This window comes from Podarcis erhardii (genome assembly GCF_964252035.2).
Source record: "Podarcis erhardii genome assembly, chromosome: 5".
NCBI lineage: Eukaryota > Metazoa > Chordata > Lepidosauria > Squamata > Lacertidae > Podarcis > Podarcis erhardii.
In genome coordinates this window covers 34,444,522-34,464,854 of record NC_138509.1, presented here as the reverse complement: position 1 = coordinate 34,464,854, position 20,333 = coordinate 34,444,522, and the positions used below count along the sequence as shown (strand labels likewise).

Here is a 20,333-nt window from a genome sequence, read left to right as displayed (position 1 = left end):
TAAAATTTTAATGCACTGTACATAGGGCTGCCTTTGAAGATGATCTGGAAACCGGCTGGTACCACATGTGGCCACTGGTGTGACTGTTGAGGCCAGACAACATATTTTATTGATACGTTTAAAGTGCTGGACTTGACCTTTAAAACCCTAGTTTGGGCCCAACTTGTTTAAAGAACAGCCTATGCCACACAAACCTGCCCATGCTTTAAGCTTGGCATTGGAGGCCGTACTTTACTTACTGGTCTTGAGTTAGACTGGTGGGCTGTAGGGACTGTGTCATCTCAGTAGTGATCCCTGCCTTGTGTAATCCAACCCCACCTAAGAGGTGTGCTTGGACCCCTCATTTGCAGTATTTCAAAATGCTTTGAAAACCAACCAGTTATGCATGTCTCTTAATGTATGTTTTATTGTCATGCTGCTGTTTTATTGACGCTTTATTGCAATGCCTCTGGAAATGGCTTTCATACTGGTTGGTTTTCATGTACTGCCTTCTGACACATATTAATTTTAAAGTTTTATTATAATACTGCATTGTGTTGTTATGCATTTATTTTGTTCATTGTCTTGCCTGGACCTATAAGGCAGCATATAGCTTTTAAAATAATATACCTTTATGTAAAAAGAACTTGGCACTAATATTTTATTTCATACTAGGAATGATTGTTCAGTTTTAGATTTCACCACCTGTTGAGTTATATGCTTTGCGAAGAATGCTCTGAATTTAACACGAGGGGTAGAAGATTCATTGTTGTGACTTATAGGTGTTTGGATTGGGACATTTCTCTTTCATTTGTTCTGTATATTCTTTTGAACATGACATTTAACAACTTAATAAAATGTATCCTAAAAAAACAAAAAAACAGCCTCTAACCTTTAGTCGAAAAGGTTGATATTATAAACATTTTGTTCAAACAATTATTTTCCATTAAATAGAAAAATGGTTTTCAGCTCACCATCATGATTGTTTGTTAATATTGTTTCAAAGGATTCTGGGCATTAAAATGTCACCCAGCAGGGTCAAATAGCAATACACAAATGTTGAATGGTTTCTTTAAATGTAAAGGTTCATCATTGTTCCACCCGATGTTTATGTCTTTAAGGGGCCAGAGCAAAATAACGAGACCCAGCTTTACAGCTGTGAAACATAGCAGGTGCTGCTGAGTAGTACTAATTAAGGTGTGTCAGCATTTGGGTGTAGTATATAAGGAGCAGCACCTAGCTCTCCCATTACCCTGGGGGTTGGGTCTGGTTTGTTGTTGATGTATTTAGTGTATAAGGAGTTTTTGTTTTTGTAATTAAAACCTTGTTTAAGTTATTTTTGAGTCCCTTTTTAATGCATGGTCTCCCCAGCAAGCTCTCTGCAGCGCTACCATACTGCAAATAGCCAACACAGTGCACTGAACCAAAGTTGCCAAAACATGTTAGTACATGGACCAGCATCTTTGCTTGCCAAATGAGGTCTAGCTGCCTGATTGGGAAGACACATAGACACATAGCCCCATGGTATTCCAAATTCTCTGTATCCATGAGCACCCAAGATCAGTCTCTGAAATCTATAATTTAGATCAATCTTATGTAGCAAGGCTGGGAAATACCTAAGACCATACTGCCAGCCTATATGATCCCATGTAAACTTCACAATGCTCTTTTGGTGTTCATTAGAATACAACACCATTATGTTAAACAAAAGTGAAAAAACTTAGTGTGGTGATGTCGCTCAGTTTTTCATAACAGTTGTGCACTTTTTCAGAAAAGCACTAGATTTATACTGGGTGTGGACTAATACATGCTGATATTTTTCAGATATGAAGCCATGTGGAATAGCAATGCCTGCAAAGGCAATTAAACATGGCATAGCACACACTGACTCCAAGCTGTTGTGCACTTTTTCAGACACCATTGTGCATTGATACATAGTGATCATTTTCAGACATTGGAGCATGCGGTTCAGCACCAACTTGTTAGATGAAAACAATTTGCCTATCAGGTGGGCATGAAAACACCAGAAACCCAGCTTCCCGTGGGGGGGGGGGATTGTGCATCAAATGCCCTCATAAAAATGGAAATAGTTTTCATAGGAAAACATAGGCAGAAACAGGAAAATTTTGCAGGCTTTTGTAAAGAACTTGATCCATGCCTTTCAAATACAGCTTTAGATGTTTATTGTTTAACAGGAGCAGATACATCCAGCTGTACAATGTGCAAGCCTTAGTGATTCCTAGATGTTACACACCAGCTGCAAGGGCAAGTGTCAGTTTTGAGTGAATCATGTTTGGTTTCTCTCTATGGACCTTTGTTATACACAGCAAAAGGAACTTTAATCCCCTGATTCATGATACTTGATTCTTCATCAGCAGTTTACAACTTTGATATAACAGATGTCTAGCAGTAGAAATGAAATATTAGCTGTCACAATGACTATATGCTTGGAGGCTATAACATGAGCTGCCTGCATCATTTTTCTTATTTACCAAATCCCTATAGCTAGGTCAGAACTGACAGATGTGGTGCGGCAGAAGCCCCTCTACGTGGAGTGGGCCAATATTGTATTTAGATTCCAAATGCAGGGGGAATCCTCTGAGCGCTGAGCAAGCAGCCTGGTTGACATTCACAACTATTACATGGTGCCAAAATGATGGCATACTTGGAAACATACTCCAACATTAAAGCAAGTAAACTCGAACACTTCTCTGTTGTTTTGTTTAATTAAGAAATGGGGTAAATTAAAGAATATTGAGAAGGGGGAACTAAAAAGAAGAAGCCAGTAACATCAAAACGAATCCTAACATTCCAGCAGGCAAGAGGTTTCAAAGGGGATCTAATAATCACATTGCTGTTTCTTTCAAGTGATAACATACTTATCTCATAACTAAGGATGGAACTCGCTGCATCTGGTTGACCAGTTACACTGCTGGCCTAGGTCAGCCTGACCCAGCAAAACTCTTCTTGCGTGACTTGGCTAAGATAATACAGTTAGCTTCATGGATGAGCAGGGATTTGATTTGACTCACTTCCCTTGGCTGGAATTAGCATTTTGTCCACTGCAATGTACTGCACCCTTGTTATTTTATTTGTCTTGGATTTTAGGAAATAGTAAGCCCTTTCCTTTAGGAACTTGTGTTCCCGGTTTTCTTACGTTAAAAAATTTCACTTGCTTAACAGGCGGTCAAGTCCAGGAGCTAGGCAAGAATCTGGGCATTGTTTTTTCCTGCCTAGGTAAAATGCCAGCTACAAATGTATATGGAATTTCAACTTTCATATCACAAGTGGTATAATTATGAAATCAAGATTTCTAATCAACAGAGTGATTCAAAAGTGCCACAAAATAAAGTGTGTGCTTTAGTGTAAGCTACAGTTGCCAGCAAGTCAGTATGCCAAAGTTCAGAGTCCGAGGGTTGATCCATGCAAGCAAAGTTCAAAATTCAAAGATCAGGAAATGAGGTTCAGAGTCAATCCAAGTAGCCAAGGCCAGCAGTCAAGATACTAGAGTCAAGCCTGAAGCACAGTCCCATGGAGGTCCAGGAGCATCCAAATCAAGGCCCATCAACATAGGCAATTGAGCAGACACAGCACCTCAGCTCTGCTGCCCCTTTATACTTTGCCTGCTGATTGCAGCATCTGGGCTTGACGAGGCATATGACCCTCACCTGTTCCAAGCCTACTCCAACTGAGGAATCACACACTTCCTCCCAGAGCTAGCTAGTGGGCCCTTGCCTGCCTCAGCCTTCTGGAGCATCTGCCTGCTGCTCCCTATACCTCAGAGCCTGCTGTGTTAGTGGAGACAGGGCCCACTCTGGTGATGGGTGCTGCTGCTCTGCTTCCTATGCGCTGACTCCCACCTCATCATCATCTTCCCTGTGAGTACTTCCTATACCAACCTCTCTTTCCCCATCCCCAGCTTGCCCTGGTGTGTCCCAGTCCCAGCTACAGCCCTTGCTGGGATCCTCCCCTTCCTCCCCCTGTTGTCCTGCCAGTTCATAACATCTAGTATCCTTTTTTCTTAATAACTCTGGTTTCTGGTGCAGAGGATTACTCGGTTTTAACATAGGTACTGGGATTATTTATGTACTGGGATTATGGTTCAGAGAGAGGTGGTTTTTGTTTTGTTTCATTGAAGCGTACAAGGTCCAAAATGTTTGCCTGATTTGTTGGTATTAGAAATAAGCTTGGTTAGATTTTCATTTTTGACTCTGTACCTTCTAGGGAGGAAAATGGATGTTAAACATTCAAATTGATTCAGCCATATTTGCAATTTGAAAGGAATGTTTGTGATTGTTTTCATTATCATGGCACCCTACTATTTTAAGTGGAAAGTGTGTGTGTGTGTGTGTGTGTGTGTGTGTAAGTAATTGTAAAAAATCTCTCATTTTAAATAGCAGCTTTAGCAAAATATTGTTTGTGGTGACTTGCTGCAAGGGTATAAATAAGAACAAAAGAGGAACCCTGCTGGGTCAGATTAAAGGCCCATCTGTTTCAGTGACCTACACACAAAGTGGCCAAGTAGATGCCTTTGGGAAGCCCATAAGCTTGACATGAACAAAACCACCCTCTCCCTAATTCTCCAGAAACTGGTATTCAGAGGCATGCCACCTAAGAAACTAGAAGCAGTACACAGCTGTTGTGGCTGGTAGCTATTAATAGCCTTATTGCTATTATGAATTTGTCTAAACCCCTTTAAAGTGGTCTAAGTTGGTGGCCATTACTACAACTTGTGGCAGAGAATTCCATAGTTTACCTATGTGCTGTGTGAAGGAGTGCTCCGTGCTCCATGATCAGATGGAAGTGGCTGAGGTTGGTTAGAGCCTGGTGCTGATAATCCCATGGTTGCAGGACTGATCCCTGCATGGAACAGTTGTGTATGACTGCATTGCAGGGGGCTGGTCTAGATGACCCCCCCCCTTCCAACTGTACAATTCTATGTGTCTCACTTTTGCATAATTCTAAAGCTATGCAACTCAACAATACTGTAACTTTTCTCATGGCTTAAGTAATAATTTCTTTGTTGATATGTGCATCTCTTAAGGCCTTGTGATTTGTATGGTAAGCCTTGCAATCTAGGCTGTAAGAATACAATTATATTGCAGCATGTCACTGAAATTGTATGAACAGCTGCAATTAATCTTTTTTTTAATCGTCTTTCTTTTAAACCAACACCCTGTATTTCACCAGAAAAAGTATATATATATTTTCCTTGTGGCAAAATATGAAAAAGGGATAGTTAGGGAAAGGAAATGTCTTTCAAATTAAGAGAAAATGTAATTGCCAGTATGTTGGTTTGCACTATGTATTGCCAGCTCCTGTTGCACAATATTGATTTCCTATTTAGTATTTGTGCAAATGATGTAAGGATTTATTGAAGGAGTAGTAATGCTACCCTACAAAGGGGGTCTGGAAATATGCCAGTCCTCTTTAGCTAAATAAAGACAGCAATGTCATGGAAAGGGTTCAGATTTATTGCAGACTGCGGTAAGAATAAATGATCCAGAGGAGTTCTCCAAATTCTGGAGCCCAAATACAAAATTCAAGATACTTTTAGAACATTTTCTTTACATGCTTAGCTCATGAACAATCCCTTTCAGCAACATGATTGGATAACAGAATCTGTGGACAGCTTGTTGACTCTTCATGTTTACTTCTAATTGGTTGACAAATAAGCATGGCAACAGATAGTTCTGAACAAAGTTTATAAATTCACTCCTCTTCTGTCTTGTTCAAAATGTTGCATTTTTGGTCGTCTGTTACATGAAGCGATCATTTTGGAGCTTCTAGTCTCTTCAAGGCCACTTCACATTTCTGGTATGTGAAGCTGATAAGCGAACCCCTGCTTATTAGCAAAAAGACAGGTTGAGGTGCATGAAAAATCTCTGCTTAGCTAGTTATATCCCTTTATGCAGGACAATGGCACAGATATGTTGTGGTTGTGACTGAAAATGTTTATGCAGGCTCAGCAGGCTGAGGTCAGTTGCGTATCAGAAACCTGTTCCGTGACAAAGGGTGAGAGCATGTCAGTACAGTATAGGGGTACTCTGTACTTCACCTTCCAGCTAGCCTGAAGGAACTTGGCAGATCTCCTGCCTTCCTAATCGGCAAAACCTCTCCTTGCTGTCCTGCTAGCTGCTGATAGTGGACTGTAAGCTATTGTTCAGCAGAAACTGACTCAAAGCAGAAATATGAGGGCTGTGAAAGCAATGTATGAGAGCAATGTATGCTCAGAAATGCCTGCCTGCTATGTTGACCCCAGTGGGTTTCAGGTCATGACATTCACCTGGGTCCCAGGTAATGACACTCAGGTATCAGTAAAACTTGATCATTGTCATATTTGCTTTTTGAGAACAAGTTAAGAAATAAAAACGAGTTAATTAAGAAAACATACATGAAAACAATCTTCCCAAATTGGGCATGTTCCATGACATTAATTGTATTTTGGCAACAGTTAAAGAAGTATTTTTGTCAAGCATTTGTTGATTTTAATAACAAGTTGTGTGTTGTTGTTTTTTACTGTGGTTTGTTGTGTTGATGTTTAGAGATACTGTTGTTTTAAAATACGCAGTTTATATTTTGAAAGCTGACCTGGAATTTGGTAACGTAGGGCAATATATTAAATACCTAAAATAAGCTCTAGTCATCATAAACTCTAAATACAGATTACAGTCAAGACATCTGTCAAATGCAATTATAGCGCCATTCAAGAGCTTGGTTTTACAACATTCAGCAGCCCAGAGAAGGCACGCTGTCATCCAGTGATGTTTAGCAGAAATTTTACGCTACCACTTCTCACTTCCTCCAATTAATAGAATAACCAGAGAATACATGACTTGAGGTTGTTTTCCAGCTATTATGTGACTGCTGAATAAGTGAATGGCTCCAGGAATTAGATCAAAATAGGGGAAAATGTGAAGGGCTTGTAAATCCTCTTCTTACCACTTCTTGGGAAATGAATGCAATATTGATGGAAAGGGGTTGTTTTAGTTCATTTCATGCAGCAGACTTCCTTCAGGAACTGTTTTTGTGATTGCTTTAAAGAGGTTTTATTGAGTATGCTTTATATTTCTGTGTATTTTGGTAAGCTATATTGAGGACCTGTTGACCAAAAGGCAGACTAAGATAAAAATGGTAATAGCAACAACAATAAGCAATCATCATTTGCCACCTGCAAACAGATTCATCGCCAGGCAGCAGACCTCCTAATAGCAGTTCTCAATCTTTGTTAATAACTCAACTGCTACTCTCCTAGCTGTCCCGTATTCCTAGACTGATTGTAAGTACAGTAGCTGGAAGAATTAAATTATCAACATGAAATCAACTATCTTTGATTATGATTTGTTGTCACCCTGCTTAACTTAATTGTTCACCTGGAATTTAATCCTGCCCACAAGTACCACTGACAGGATTGCAGCCTTCATTCTAAAATTCCTAATTAGTTGTATGTGTTTTCTGATAGCATCCTGGTCTACCAGCCTATCTAGATGACTAGCCCCATTCAGTTGTCATAAATTATTGTGATTATTAGTCTGCTCTAGTTAACTGATGGATCAATAAATTAAGCCATTGGCCTTTTAAGACAATAAACGTTCATTATTAAATGTTGTAGAGTAACCAAAGGAGATGAATATTACCATAATGCCCCTGGTTTTAAGTCTCTGTGGAACATTTGGCTAACCAACCACTGCCAGGTCACTGTAGTTTCCCAAGGAGCCTGAGACCTTAATATGAACATCCAACATCCTTAAAGATACATGTCCCATGTGTTACTGAGCACTGGGGTGTCATTTCTGACATCTCCCCTAGGTGCTCAGGTACCTCGGGAAAAGATTCAGCATCCCCAATACCAGGAGGGAGGTTAGATTATGAGTTTGACTAGAATTTTGTGACAATTTTGTGCTTGTCTCCTTTAACCATCAGGAGTGCCACCTCTGAATTGTTGTATACTGCTGTGGTTTAACACCTATTCATTTGTTCAATGTGTCAGTATTCTACTAAATGCAAACTGAATCAGCTAGAAATCTAATTACCAAAATTTTAATGTAAACCTTCACATGACAGTTTTAAATGGTAACAAACTTTTTATTTTTATAATCCTAAGAGGATCTAGCAGGTGTTTGACTTTGCTTCTGAGAAGGGGTTATTTGAATAATACAAAAACTAATTGCTTGATTGAGGAAAACAAATAATCTACAGTGGTAAAAAACACACACCATAAATTGTTAGGGCTTTGCTGGGTATTTCACAAAAATGACCCATTTTAGATTTCCTGCACATATACAAACTTATAATGGAACTGCCAAATAAGTTTGGCAGTTCCATTAAGCCCTCTGTGGGGAGAGAAAAGGCATAAAAAGTGCTGACTGCATCTGTGCAAGTGAAAACTATGTTCCCCATTTTGCTCATTGGATAGTGCAGTAAACTTTTCCACTGAACTTAATGAGAGATCCAAGTAACTGTTATTGGCAACACTGCCTAATTGTCAAGATTCATGTGATCCTTCAGCTTCTGCTATTAGTGAAAATACCCCATTGTGAGCCCTATTATTCTTGGCTAACTGCTACCTAAGGGAATTGCAGCTGCATTCCAGAAAATGCAAGATGTATCTGCAGAGGGCTTCCATGGGGAGATATGCCGGATAGCAAAGTTGAAAAATTGAGTCATTAAGACAGCAGAAGACCTTAGGGCTATAGCAAGAAAAACCCAGAAAGGGGCAGCATGCTTTTAACATTATACCTTGCCTCACCTACTGCCCTGCCATTTCATCACCAAGTGCTAGCAAGAACAACAACCCATGAATGCCACATATAAGCAGATTATCTCTCAGGGTTTTGACTGGTAAATCTCAGTTGTGTTTATGCAATATATAAGGCACCTTCCCATCCTGGCTTGGGTATCGCAATGAGCATTATTATTATTATTATTATTATTATTATTATTATTATTATGGCACTGTGGTCTAAACCGCTGAGCCTCTTCGGCTTGCTGATCAGAAGGTTGGCGGTTCAAATCTGCCGGGGTGAGTTCCCGTTGCTGTGTCCCAGCTCCTGCCAACCTAGCAGCTCGAAAGCATGCCAGTGCAAGTAGATACATAGGTACCACTGCAGCGAGAAGGTAAACAGTGTTTCCTTGCACTCTGGTACTCGTCACGGTGTCCCATTGTGCCAGACGTGGTTTAGTCATGCTAGCCACATGACCCGGAAAGAAGTCTGTGTGCAAACACTGGCTCCCTCGGTCTAAAAGTGAGATGAGCCCCGCACCCCATAGTCGCCTTTGACTGGACTTAACCATCCAGCGGTCCTTTACCTTTACCTTTTTATATACTGCTACTACTACTATATTTAGGACCAACAATTAACTTATTCCAAGAGGAGGAGGATTTAATAATGCTTGGCCTTTCTTAACCTTAGCAATTCAACTTCTCTAGTGTGAATGAAATTCAATGTCAATCACAGTAGTGCCATTCACATTAGTGGAATGGAAGTAAGTAATGTGTCTCCTGTATTACTGTCTATACTGCATTGCTCTACATGGGTAAATTGCCTGGAGTGTGATTTGTAAGAAATGGGATAGAGAGGAATACAGAAAACACCATAATGCTATTATAGAAGTCAATGGTTCATCCTCACCTGAAATACAGCTTGCCATACTGCTGACCTCATCTCAGAACGGATATTGCATGACTGAATGTAGTTCAGAAAGGGCAGCTAGAACGATTAAGAGCATGGAGTCTAAAAAGAGTTAAGGTGTCTCTTTTGGAAAAGAGATGGGGAAGGGTGCTGCTCTTTCAGAAATAAATAATTTAAACATAAGAATTGGATATAATTTCAGGATGGTATTCTATAAACTTTTACCTGGGAGAAAGCATCACTGAATCCAATAAGACTTAATTCTAGTAGACATGTATAGGATTCTGTTGCTACTCTGGATAATTTTACAGTAGAATTATTTGCCTCAAGGTATTGGGTATTAACATTGTAAAAAACAACAACTAGTTTGCATATATTTACAAGTCGTAGCGTTATTGTAATGTTATGCTAACAGTTAATAGAATACATTGAAATGTATGTTTGCCTCTACAAAACAGGGAAAGGAAAACGGGGAAAACAAAGAAAATTCTCGATTCTTTCAGGGCATAATTAGCTACAGCGTCTATGAAATGTTATGCTATTTTATTGGATAACTGAGGCCTTCCTATTGGTTACGCCCCCCCCCATGAAGAATTTACAATTTCTCCCTGAGGTTAATAAAAAAAAATCCCACTAATAAATAAATTTATTATTTACATTCTACAAATAATTGCCATGCAGTTAGTCCTGTCAGAAATTAAAATGAGGCACCTTACTATTTCTAAACCTCCCCCTTTAAAAACAATAATGTGATTACTTCCAAAGCTGGCCTGATATACCGGTATTTTGGCAGCTGAGTTTAACCACAAAATGGTGCTTCCCCGCCAGAGACGAGGGGGAGTGAAGATCTACATTGGGAACAAGGGGGTGAGGAATCAAATTAACCTCACCCAACAGCTGATCTGGGAAATAAAGGTGATTACAGGATGAAGAGGCCTGTCCAGGACACCCCAGAGGGCAGTCTCCACATTCCCTCCTCAAGGGTGGGAGGAGACCAGCAGTGCTGCCTGTTTGCCCAGAGGTGCTGTGGAATTAGCGGGGGGGGGGGGCTGCTGAGGAGGAGGCTGACCCAGCCTCCAAGTGGCTACAGCCACTCTTGGCACTGTAGCAGCTGGTAATGTGCTCCTTGAAGGCTGGAACACCCCTTTGGGTCTTGCCCCCTTCACTTTGCCTCATGGGTGGGTCAGCCCTGATTACTTCTCATGGAAGTATTCACTGTCTCCGAACCCCAAATAGAGACACAGCGATCACAGCCAAAGTTTATTGGTTTAAATTTAGGACCTAAGCAAGCAAGATGTGGAAAATCCATTATTACTCCAGACAATAATCCCTCAAGGCCTTCCCCTATACTATTTTCCTGATCTACACACAAACACACATACACTTGCTTTTTCTCATAGTTGAGGAACAAGCATATTGCTGTGACTGTGTTTTATATGGGAGCTATAATAAATAGCTGACATTGTCTAATTTCCTTGCAAGCAAATCAGTATGTATGGTGAACAACTTACTGGAAGGAAACTAGGTCTATACTTTGTTACACCTTTTTAATACTCCTCATTTTTTATGCTTCAATGCTTATTTGTTCAGGGTTGTTGTTTTTTTACATTGAATTCCACATAATAGAATGTCATTTAATGAACAATGTAATTTAAAACTTTGATAAAAGACACTGTCCCCTGATTATCCTTGCTGAAGAAGAACTGACTACCTCAGTGGACTTAATTTTTGGGCAAGAGGAACCTCCCCGTCCCCCGGCTTTGGGAATGTAGCCTCTATACTGACATCAGCTACCTTTAAGCTCCTGCTCTGCCGGAAGGACCTTTCCTTTTTTGCAGAACTGTCAATTTAACAGGAAAATATGCCCTTGGGTCCTCTGCAAATGACAAGTTTAGGACTGGATGTTTTGGTGGGTTAAATGGCCAAATTCAGATTGGTTCAGAAATAAAATTATATTATCTTGCCATTTCATCATGACTACTGATAATGAGAAAAGTGAAAAGCAGAATTACTACTACAAACAATGATAGGAGGACTTGTGAAGCGTCTCTTAATCACCAGTTTTGTATATGACTGTGTGTGAAATATACTTTGATGAAAACTATGACAAAGACTGTTTATTTCTTTTGAGTTGTTTTTACTCCTAGCCACAGGTATTTTCTTAAAGTATGCAAGTTGCAATGCCTGAACAAAGTTGTTGTTGTTGCTGCATCACTAAGAATTATGTTATGAAACTGTAAAGCTGCAAGTTGGGTGACAAGCATTCAACATTTCTTTTGTTCTTGTAATTTTTTATTTTCTGCAGACGCACTATGAAAATGGAGAGTACATTATCAGGCAAGGTGCTCGCGGGGACACTTTCTTCATAATCAGCAAAGGCAAGGTAAGCTCTTGTGGCACCCTATTTAAAGTGCATGTCATAAGCAATAGTTGCATATTATAGGGATGTAACACCAACCCTCGCTTTTTCCCCATGCAGTGCCAAGGGGGGTGCAATATTTCACATTTAATTTGATGTTGTGACTTGGTGTTGGCGATGGAGGCTGCACTTTTCAAATGAAAAACCTAAAGAGTTTTATTACACAGAGCTGTACACATTTTTCCCTTGCAGGGATCACATGATTGTGTAGCTGTTAAAACTAATTTACCTGTTACATTTCCCAAACACGATAAGACTCCTGTGAACGATCCCCAGATCTGTACAGAAATATAAACACGCTGGTTTATAATACAACAAAGTTATATCCAGGAGATCTGCACGTTTCTCTGGAGTTTTTGCATCTGTTTTGACACGTCAGCCCACTCAGACTGTATAGCAAACGGCTTTTGAATCTCAAGAGTTTTGAAACTTGGTACTTACATAAATTGTGAATTACTGTCAATGTGCAGATTAAAGATGAACAGGCTCAGATAGAAGCTCCAGAATTTATTCTTTGGCTTCTCCAATACCTCAGACCTCCTCACCATCAGTTCATTGATTCCCTAATCCCTTTCCCCCTAAATAACGCTTGTACTGGAAAGTGAGGCAGCAATAGTGTTGGCAGGCAGCATCAAAGACTAAGATAAGGAGAGAGGCAGTAACCCTTGGAAAAACTACAACCTGCAAGGGCTGCCAGGACTTTTGGTCCTGCATGGTAGTAGCATATTAGAGGGAAAGATTGGAGAGGGCTTATCTCTGTCCTTGCTGTAGTCTTCACCGCCATTTCTGCTCCTAGTGTGCCATTACTAAATATAATTTGAACAGAAGGGTATAAGGGGTTTGGGGCATCAGGGGAATATCAGGGAAGACAATTCAGGGATGGGATGACCAGGCAAGAGGGAAGGGGTGAGCCAAACTGTCTATCTTTATTATTTTCTGGAAAGGAACTCAACTTCTTTTATAGAAAATCTGGTTAGGATGGGAGTACTTGGCCTGTCACCAATGCTAAGTCATGGTTGTGTTGTGGTCGGTGCAGAATTCTGTGCCACATCTATCATGACCAGGTTATGAGAGCACATTATTCCATTTCTAGATTGTCTGAAAAAGCTTTCTTTCTATTTTTCAGACCAATTCAATGTGCTGGTTATCATCTTTACTTGTCTAAATAGTCTGCACCATATGAATCTTATGGCTTGTCTCTAGCTGATTCATCTGATTACTATTCTGTATGCCCTTCTGTTGGCTCTCCAATCTGCCAGGCCCCATGGTAGGTGGTAGGGTTTCAGTGGAAGTGCCCACTCAGTAGAGTTCTTTATTTATTACTAATAAACAAAGTAAACCAAAGATGTAGAGCATAAATAAATACTGTTACAGCAGGCTGAAAGTAGAGTTCTTTTTTGAGAAAAAATCTATTTCCAGTTTAGTAATATTTTAATCTGGCTCTGATATTTTACTGTTGGTGCATTCTACATTAAATTACATGCTTTGTATTAATTATACCCCAATAGTTTTGCTGTGCTCTATTTTAATTTTTATTAATATGTTTTGTTTAACAAGGATGAAACAAATTAGTATGGCAGACAAAATAAGTTAGATGGAAAGTCCTGAACATGCATTGCCTCTTATTGCAGAGATCAGCTTTGTTTATCGAGAAAGGATGTAGGGCAGCCTGCCAGAAACATGGCCTTCAAACTTGCAACTGTCTCTGACCTGTTATGGAGACCTCCTCCTTAAACTGCATAATCTGCAGTTCTTCTGTTTCTCAGCTACTGGATGTGAACTTTGCTTTATCTGTTTGCTTAATGTGGAGGGTAATTAGAATGAGCAAAGACTAGTTGGTAACCGAACATAATGACCCTAATGTTGGATATTTACTTAAGCTCAAAGCATAAGTTATGTAAATACCTTAGAAATTAATAAAGTGGATTTATTATATTTATGTTAAGTATACTACATATTAGTTTTCTCTCCTCCCACCCCCACCTCCCTGGCCATAACTCCAGCAATTGATTTCATGGCAACTGTGTTTAGGAGGATATGCAGAGGATTAGATTTTCTAGAGGGAATAATGAAGCTTAGTATCAGTGGTAGGAAACCTCAGCCTACAGGCCTAATTACAACAGTTCAGCCTCCCCATTTGACCTGTGCTGTGACTTGGCCCAAAACACACCCATCTGCCCATCATCTAATGTCATATGATACCAGGCATGGGACAGGTAAAGCTGTAGTACCAAATTCAAAAGAAATTGAAATGCACTCCCAATTCTTCCTTTCCCACCTGTGGGTGGAGTTCAGTTTTGGAATTTGACGCCTTTTTCTGTCTCTCTGACAACAGAATAAAGAGCTAAAGCACCAAATTAAAGCTGGAAAAGAGGAACTGGCAGTATACATGATGAGCGTTCAGATAGCTGTTTATTCCACTTTCACGATGTTTCCCTGTTAATTTCCACATTATATTGGAGCTTTCACACAATGTAGAAGCTAGTTCCAGAACTATAGTGGAATATAGCATGTTTAAAACTCATTTCCATATTATTTGCAAACTGCTTTTTTTCTGGAAGTAAATAACACAGAGATACTAAACGTACACTATGTTCCACTATAGTTTCGGAAGTGGCTTTACGTCGTGTGAAAGCTCAGATATAATGCAGAACTTAACAGTTAGAGAAAACTGCCATAGGAATGCAGTCACCGTGTGCACTTCTAGTTCTTCCTTTGCAGTTGCCACTGCGTCTTGAATCAGACACATGTTTGAATTCAAGCCATGGCTGCAAATGGAGAATCTTCCTTTACATCCATAGTTTGAATTGATTCATCAATTGCAGCCTGCTTTTGAAGTTGAATCACCTGGTGTCATATGATGTCATGTGACTGGCAGGTGGGGAGCCCCACCTTTCATAATTGCCAGCAGAAGTTGGGCCAGTTCTGAGTCTGAAACCTCACCTTATGACAGATATGAGCCCCTCACCCACATGCCTTTTTCATTCTCCCTTAAATATCTGGAGATCCTTGATGTTGCATGACTTTATTACATTCAAGTTTCCATTCTCCACTCTTAAACAGGAAAACTCGCAGCTGTATGATGTCGTCTGTGTCCCATGTAGCATATTCCGGACATTATGAACAAGGGGGTAGAATGAGGGGCTGCTATTTTGGGCAGCAACCCAGCACCTGCCATAACATTCAGTTCCAGCCTTGTGAAACTATTAGGAGAAAAATATATCAACCCAAACTGGGAATGTGAGCGAACATTTCCTGCGCCAGGCTCAGGAATGAATTTCATGGGCTTGTTAAATTGCCTGTCTCAAAGGAGAGATGCAAGCTCTTAAAACCTTCATTCCCCCTACCCCCGCTTGGATGAAAATCCATCAGGAGAAGAATTACTGCCTTCTCCGCCTGAAAAATGCTTTGTACTGCCTGAGCAAAGCCTTTGTCAGTCAGGGATTGTGTGCGCTTTGGCAATTGTTTCAGCTGGCAAAGATACCCACAACCCTCTGAAAGTTGGCCACATACCCACATTGCATTGCATATTGATGATTTTAAAACACGTGAGGGCCAAATCTAGGGGTTGGACAAAGTCCCCATGCCCCAGTGAAGGCCTGCCCCCCGCAGATTTATCTTCTGCAGCATCTTTTCCCCACCCCTATAGTAACCGATGGAGCCAGTCATACCTCTGGGAAAGGAAAAAAAGATTCCCAAGTATTTTCTCAGTTCTTTAAAATATAACTTGAGTTCTTTGTGTGTGTCCTATAACCCTGTTGTTGAACTGCATAAATGGTTGAGTATTGTTTAGTATTTATGTTGTTTTTCTGTTTCAAAAAAGGATGAGCCAGGGCTTATATAAATGTAAGACTTAGAAAACTGGCCCATTCCAGCTCTAGTTATGTGTTGTGAATCATGTGAAACAAAATCTGTTGGCTTTGGGTGGAGAAACACATGATATTCTGCATCATAAGATGCTTTTACAAAATCTAGGTATTTGACACCACAGTGTTACGATGAAGAGGATAGCAAAGTATTGATATGACATCTTTTCTTTTTGCTCTGTAAAAAGTAAAAGTACCCCTTACTGTTAGGTCCAGTTGCGGACGACTCTGGGGTTGCGGTGCTCATCTCGCTTTATTGGCTGAGGGAGCCAGCGTACAGCTTCCGGGTCATGTGGCCAGCATGACTAAGCCGCTTCTGGCGAACCAGAGCAGCACATAGAAATGCCGTGCTCTGTAGTATACCCTTAAATTAACTTAGTAACACTTGCAAGATTCCTAGTCCAGTATTATAGCCCCGTTTTTCAAGATGGGGCCTACGTTTGAAAATGCTAGCTTGGAACAGGTCTCTTGAAGGCTTCATTATGGAACTGGCATATGAACAGAAAATTTAGTTTACAGCTTTTTCTCAGTACAATATACCTTTTCAGAGCCAATATCCTTTCACTGTCATTTTTTAAAAACTCTTCTGTTCAGGTAAATGTTACTCGTGAAGATTCGCCTGGAGAAGATTCAATCTTCCTCCGTACTTTAGGAAAGGGAGATTGGTTTGGAGAAAAAGCACTCCAGGGGTAAGTATTAAACTTTGCCTACATACACAATTTAGATTTGCTTCAAGTAACGTTTGTCTTGAATAGCTGAAAAATTAGTGGCATAAATGCCACATTATAATGAAAGCTGTGCTAAATTGTAAGCTAGAACTTAAGGAAATAGAATTCTCGGCCACTCTCACTCATCGTTTTGTACTAAAGCAGAAGGCAGGCTGCATATGATTTATAATTCTTTGCAATTGTATGTAAGCCTTGTTATGATTCTAAATGATCTATCAAGCTGCTAAAATGTTTGCTTTCATTCCTGCCTCCCACTTTCCCCTCTTTTATTTTCTCTTCATTGAACTTTGCTGGGGCATTGCAAGAAGTCAAAAGATGTAAAATAAAGCTGTGGTTGGATTGCTAAATAGACTTTTCAGATTTGTATTTTATTACTTTATGCAAGAATGGTGAAGAGAAGACTCTGTGGCTGGTGGGGCAGTTCACTAGTACAAACCGATGATCATAGCTGTGGTGTGAAAAATCTCCTTCCTTATTCACCTGTTCCAGGGTAGTACTGGAGACAGGGGGTCATTATCCAACAACGTACTTCCAAGAGCGCAATGACTTTGGGCTGCAAATTAGAATTTCCCCTCCTTCCCTTGCACCCCTCCAAACCACCCCCAATCTGTGTTTTCCCTAAACACTCTAGAGCAAATCTGGGGAGGGCCTGGGGTGGGAGGGAAGGGAGTTGTTCCATTGCACTAGCAGAAGTACTATGTTAGATACTGCCCAGTGAGTGCTATCTAGAGAAACATCTTTATCTGCCCTAAGCCTGTCCTGTTGTTTTCATTAATTTGCATTGTATATTTAAGAATTCCTGCACAAATTCACATTTTAATTCATATAAACACCCCCCCCCATTTCTAAACATTTTTTTTCCTCAAATAGCGTTTTGAAAAGTATTTTAATATGCATTTTGAGCTGGGCCATTCAAGAAATGTGAAATCTAGTTGATCTAAATTCTACTCTGCACATTAGTTTGGGAGGTGCACATTAACTCAGTTTATATCAGATTTACAGAGACTGAATTCCTCAGGCATCCCTACTTCTAAGATAGGCATTAATATTTACCAAATATTATTGTCGTGTACAGCTCCATTCTTTCATATAATAGATAATACACATTCTACTCTATTGGTACACAAAGCACAGAGTGTTCCTCATCACCTCCCAGTATTGATACTTTATAGTTGTCTTGTTATAAACTATCCTTCATTAAATTAACGTAAAAACTAGAAGAAACCAAACTAATCCATTTCAGCAGAAACTCTTCCCTGACAGACCAGATGCTCAAAATGAAATGATGAATCTCCCTAAGCAGTTTGTATTGATATTATTTATTCCAAAATGGCAGCTCTTACTCATTTGAATTCTTATTCATTGACAAGGGTACATGGGCAATTTTTGTACATTATACTCCATTACTTTGATTTCTGAAATTCAGGTGAAACAGTGGGAATATTTATCAAGCGTTCCCAGTTTATAGAGGAAAGCTTAATTATGCAAATCCTTTTTGAATGAGAATACATTCTTGAACTCCTGCAGGGCCTAGATTGCTAGCAAGTTTGTTGTGTTCGAGCAAGACTTGATTTCAGCAATATTTGTTAAATTGCTGAGATATCGCTACATATCAGTGAAATATGCTGGTGAATAGTTGCCCAAGATAAGCAGCTGGCATGTTATTATTTTCACAGATTGGATCATTTTCCCCCACCTGCGTTTTAGCATTATCTTTTCAAAGCCTCTTTGGCATTTTAGCTGATTGTTGTCCGTTGATTCTCATACGGGGCAAGACCTTTAAACCAGTGCTGTGAATATTTACTCTGTGATTATGAGATGTTAAACTTTTTGAAAGGACAATTCCAGCTCTGGGAATCTCTGCACAGCAGAAGTTGCTGCAGTGCGGCTCCTTCACAGATCACTCAAGCAAAGTCAGAAGGCATGGACCATATGAGAGGAGGTTGTGTTGTATGTTCTCCTCATGGCAGTGTTGCCCCACAAACACCTTTCTTCATAGCATAAGGAGGGTGAAGCTCCTAATGATGAGCTGATTCTACAATCTTATCTAATTTCTTACAACTACAGGAAGAAAAAAAAATATTTGGGCTGATCCAACTTCTTGACTTTTTAGAGCAAAAAAAAAAAGCCTTCCTTGGTGCTAATTCTCTCCTTTTTCCATAGTAGTTTGCATAAAACAACTGCTGCAGCAACACTATGTTTTCTTTCTTCTTCCTCTCTGGCAACCTGTACATACAAATAAAATTATGACAGGAATTAAATTATATCCTAGAGGGCAAATGAAGCTAATTGCTTTTCCCTCACTCTGAATGGCTAATGCCTGAGGGATTCCGAGGCAGCCTGGCCCATCACACCCTATGATAGCAAACTCAGGTGCTGAGTGGCGACAGCTATGTTGCCAAACCTAGAACACTGGCAAACAAGAAGGCAGTTTTGGCTTAGGTGAAGTCCAATTTGCAGAAGTACTATTAATAGAATATTGGAGGGTGGACTGTGAATACACATTCCCACCCATATTTAGTAAGGGCTGGACATGAAGAAAGACTACAGGATGCTGCGTTTCTGTTTGTGGGAAACAAACCAGAAAATCAGGCTGGGGTGAAGAAATGGAAAACAGTATCCTGAAAATGGGCATGTTTGGCTAGCTGGAACCCTGAACAAAAGCATGCCACCATTAGAGATGGGGAGAAATTTGGTACACCTCACATTTTAATGCAAACCTACTTAATTTGCATTTCCAAAAAATAAATAAAAAAAATACACAAAGTGAAATGCAGCTGTGCTTCCAAATTCTCATTTCTTCCATTTTTGTGAGATGGCAGTTCTCCAACAACAACAAAAAGTGTACAAAAATGCATGTCAGTGCAAATAACCTATAGAAAGCCATTGTAGTAGAGTAAATTGCTTTTTTTAAAAAATGTGGCCCTTAGGAGAAATGTTTTGTACTAAAATTCTGGGAAATTTCCATGAGGCTTAAAAAATAATCTGGAAAGTATGTGCACATCAGGGAACTACCCATCTTTTATACCATGAGAAGGTCTGTTGATGGTAACTTTAGCTTGACTATTGGTTGAGCTTCATCTTCTTTGCTATCTGATGGACCATTTGACAAGGGCACTGTACTATTCTGTTTACTGGTCATTCCCCCCTTTTAAATCTTTAAATGCTCCTTTGACCACAAGCTTTGTTATGCTTCCCTGTGTGTGACATTTTCCATTATAATCACTATTTTCTGTGGTCTGATAGATATCTACAATGTGTTCCGTATCCTTATTGCACACTAGTAAATCTTAAATTAATGCCATCCTTTTGTGTGTCCTGTGACACACAAGGAGGAACATTTCTATAGGGTTTGCCCCAAAACTAGGAGACTGCACTAGATATGACGTTTAGATTTCATGCAGTTTTGCATGAAAGATAATCTGTTCGGGATTTTATTTTTGGCTCCTCTTATGCTCCCTTGCCTAATGTGCAGTGTCTTTTTGCTTGTATTCACTAGAGTTTCAAACCCCCAACTTACCATGAATAGTTAGAAAAAATGCATTAGGAAAGTTTGGTTTTCAGATATAGAATTTTTTAGAGCGTAAAATCTATATAAAGTTTTGTGGATTGTAAAAAGCGCCAAAGAGAGTTTCTTAAGAGCTTATAGAGATGATATTTGCCCAGAAATCAATATGCATTAGAACACTAATGCACTGTGGCTTGGGCA

General features: G+C 39.8%; 1 protein-coding gene across 4 annotated transcripts in view; it reads left to right on the top strand.

Annotated features, from left to right (window-relative positions):
* Positions 1 to 20,333, top strand: part of PRKG1 (protein kinase cGMP-dependent 1) — a 652,365-nt gene that overhangs the window by 511,344 nt on the left and 120,688 nt on the right. For all 4 annotated transcript variants that reach the window (XM_081861792.1, XM_081861791.1, XM_081861793.1 and 1 more), the window contains 2 exons: positions 11,917 to 11,994; positions 16,491 to 16,585. In XM_081861792.1, the coding sequence (XP_081717918.1) occupies positions 11,917 to 11,994; positions 16,491 to 16,585 (173 nt within the window). The remainder of the gene's footprint in view (positions 1 to 11,916; positions 11,995 to 16,490; positions 16,586 to 20,333) is intronic.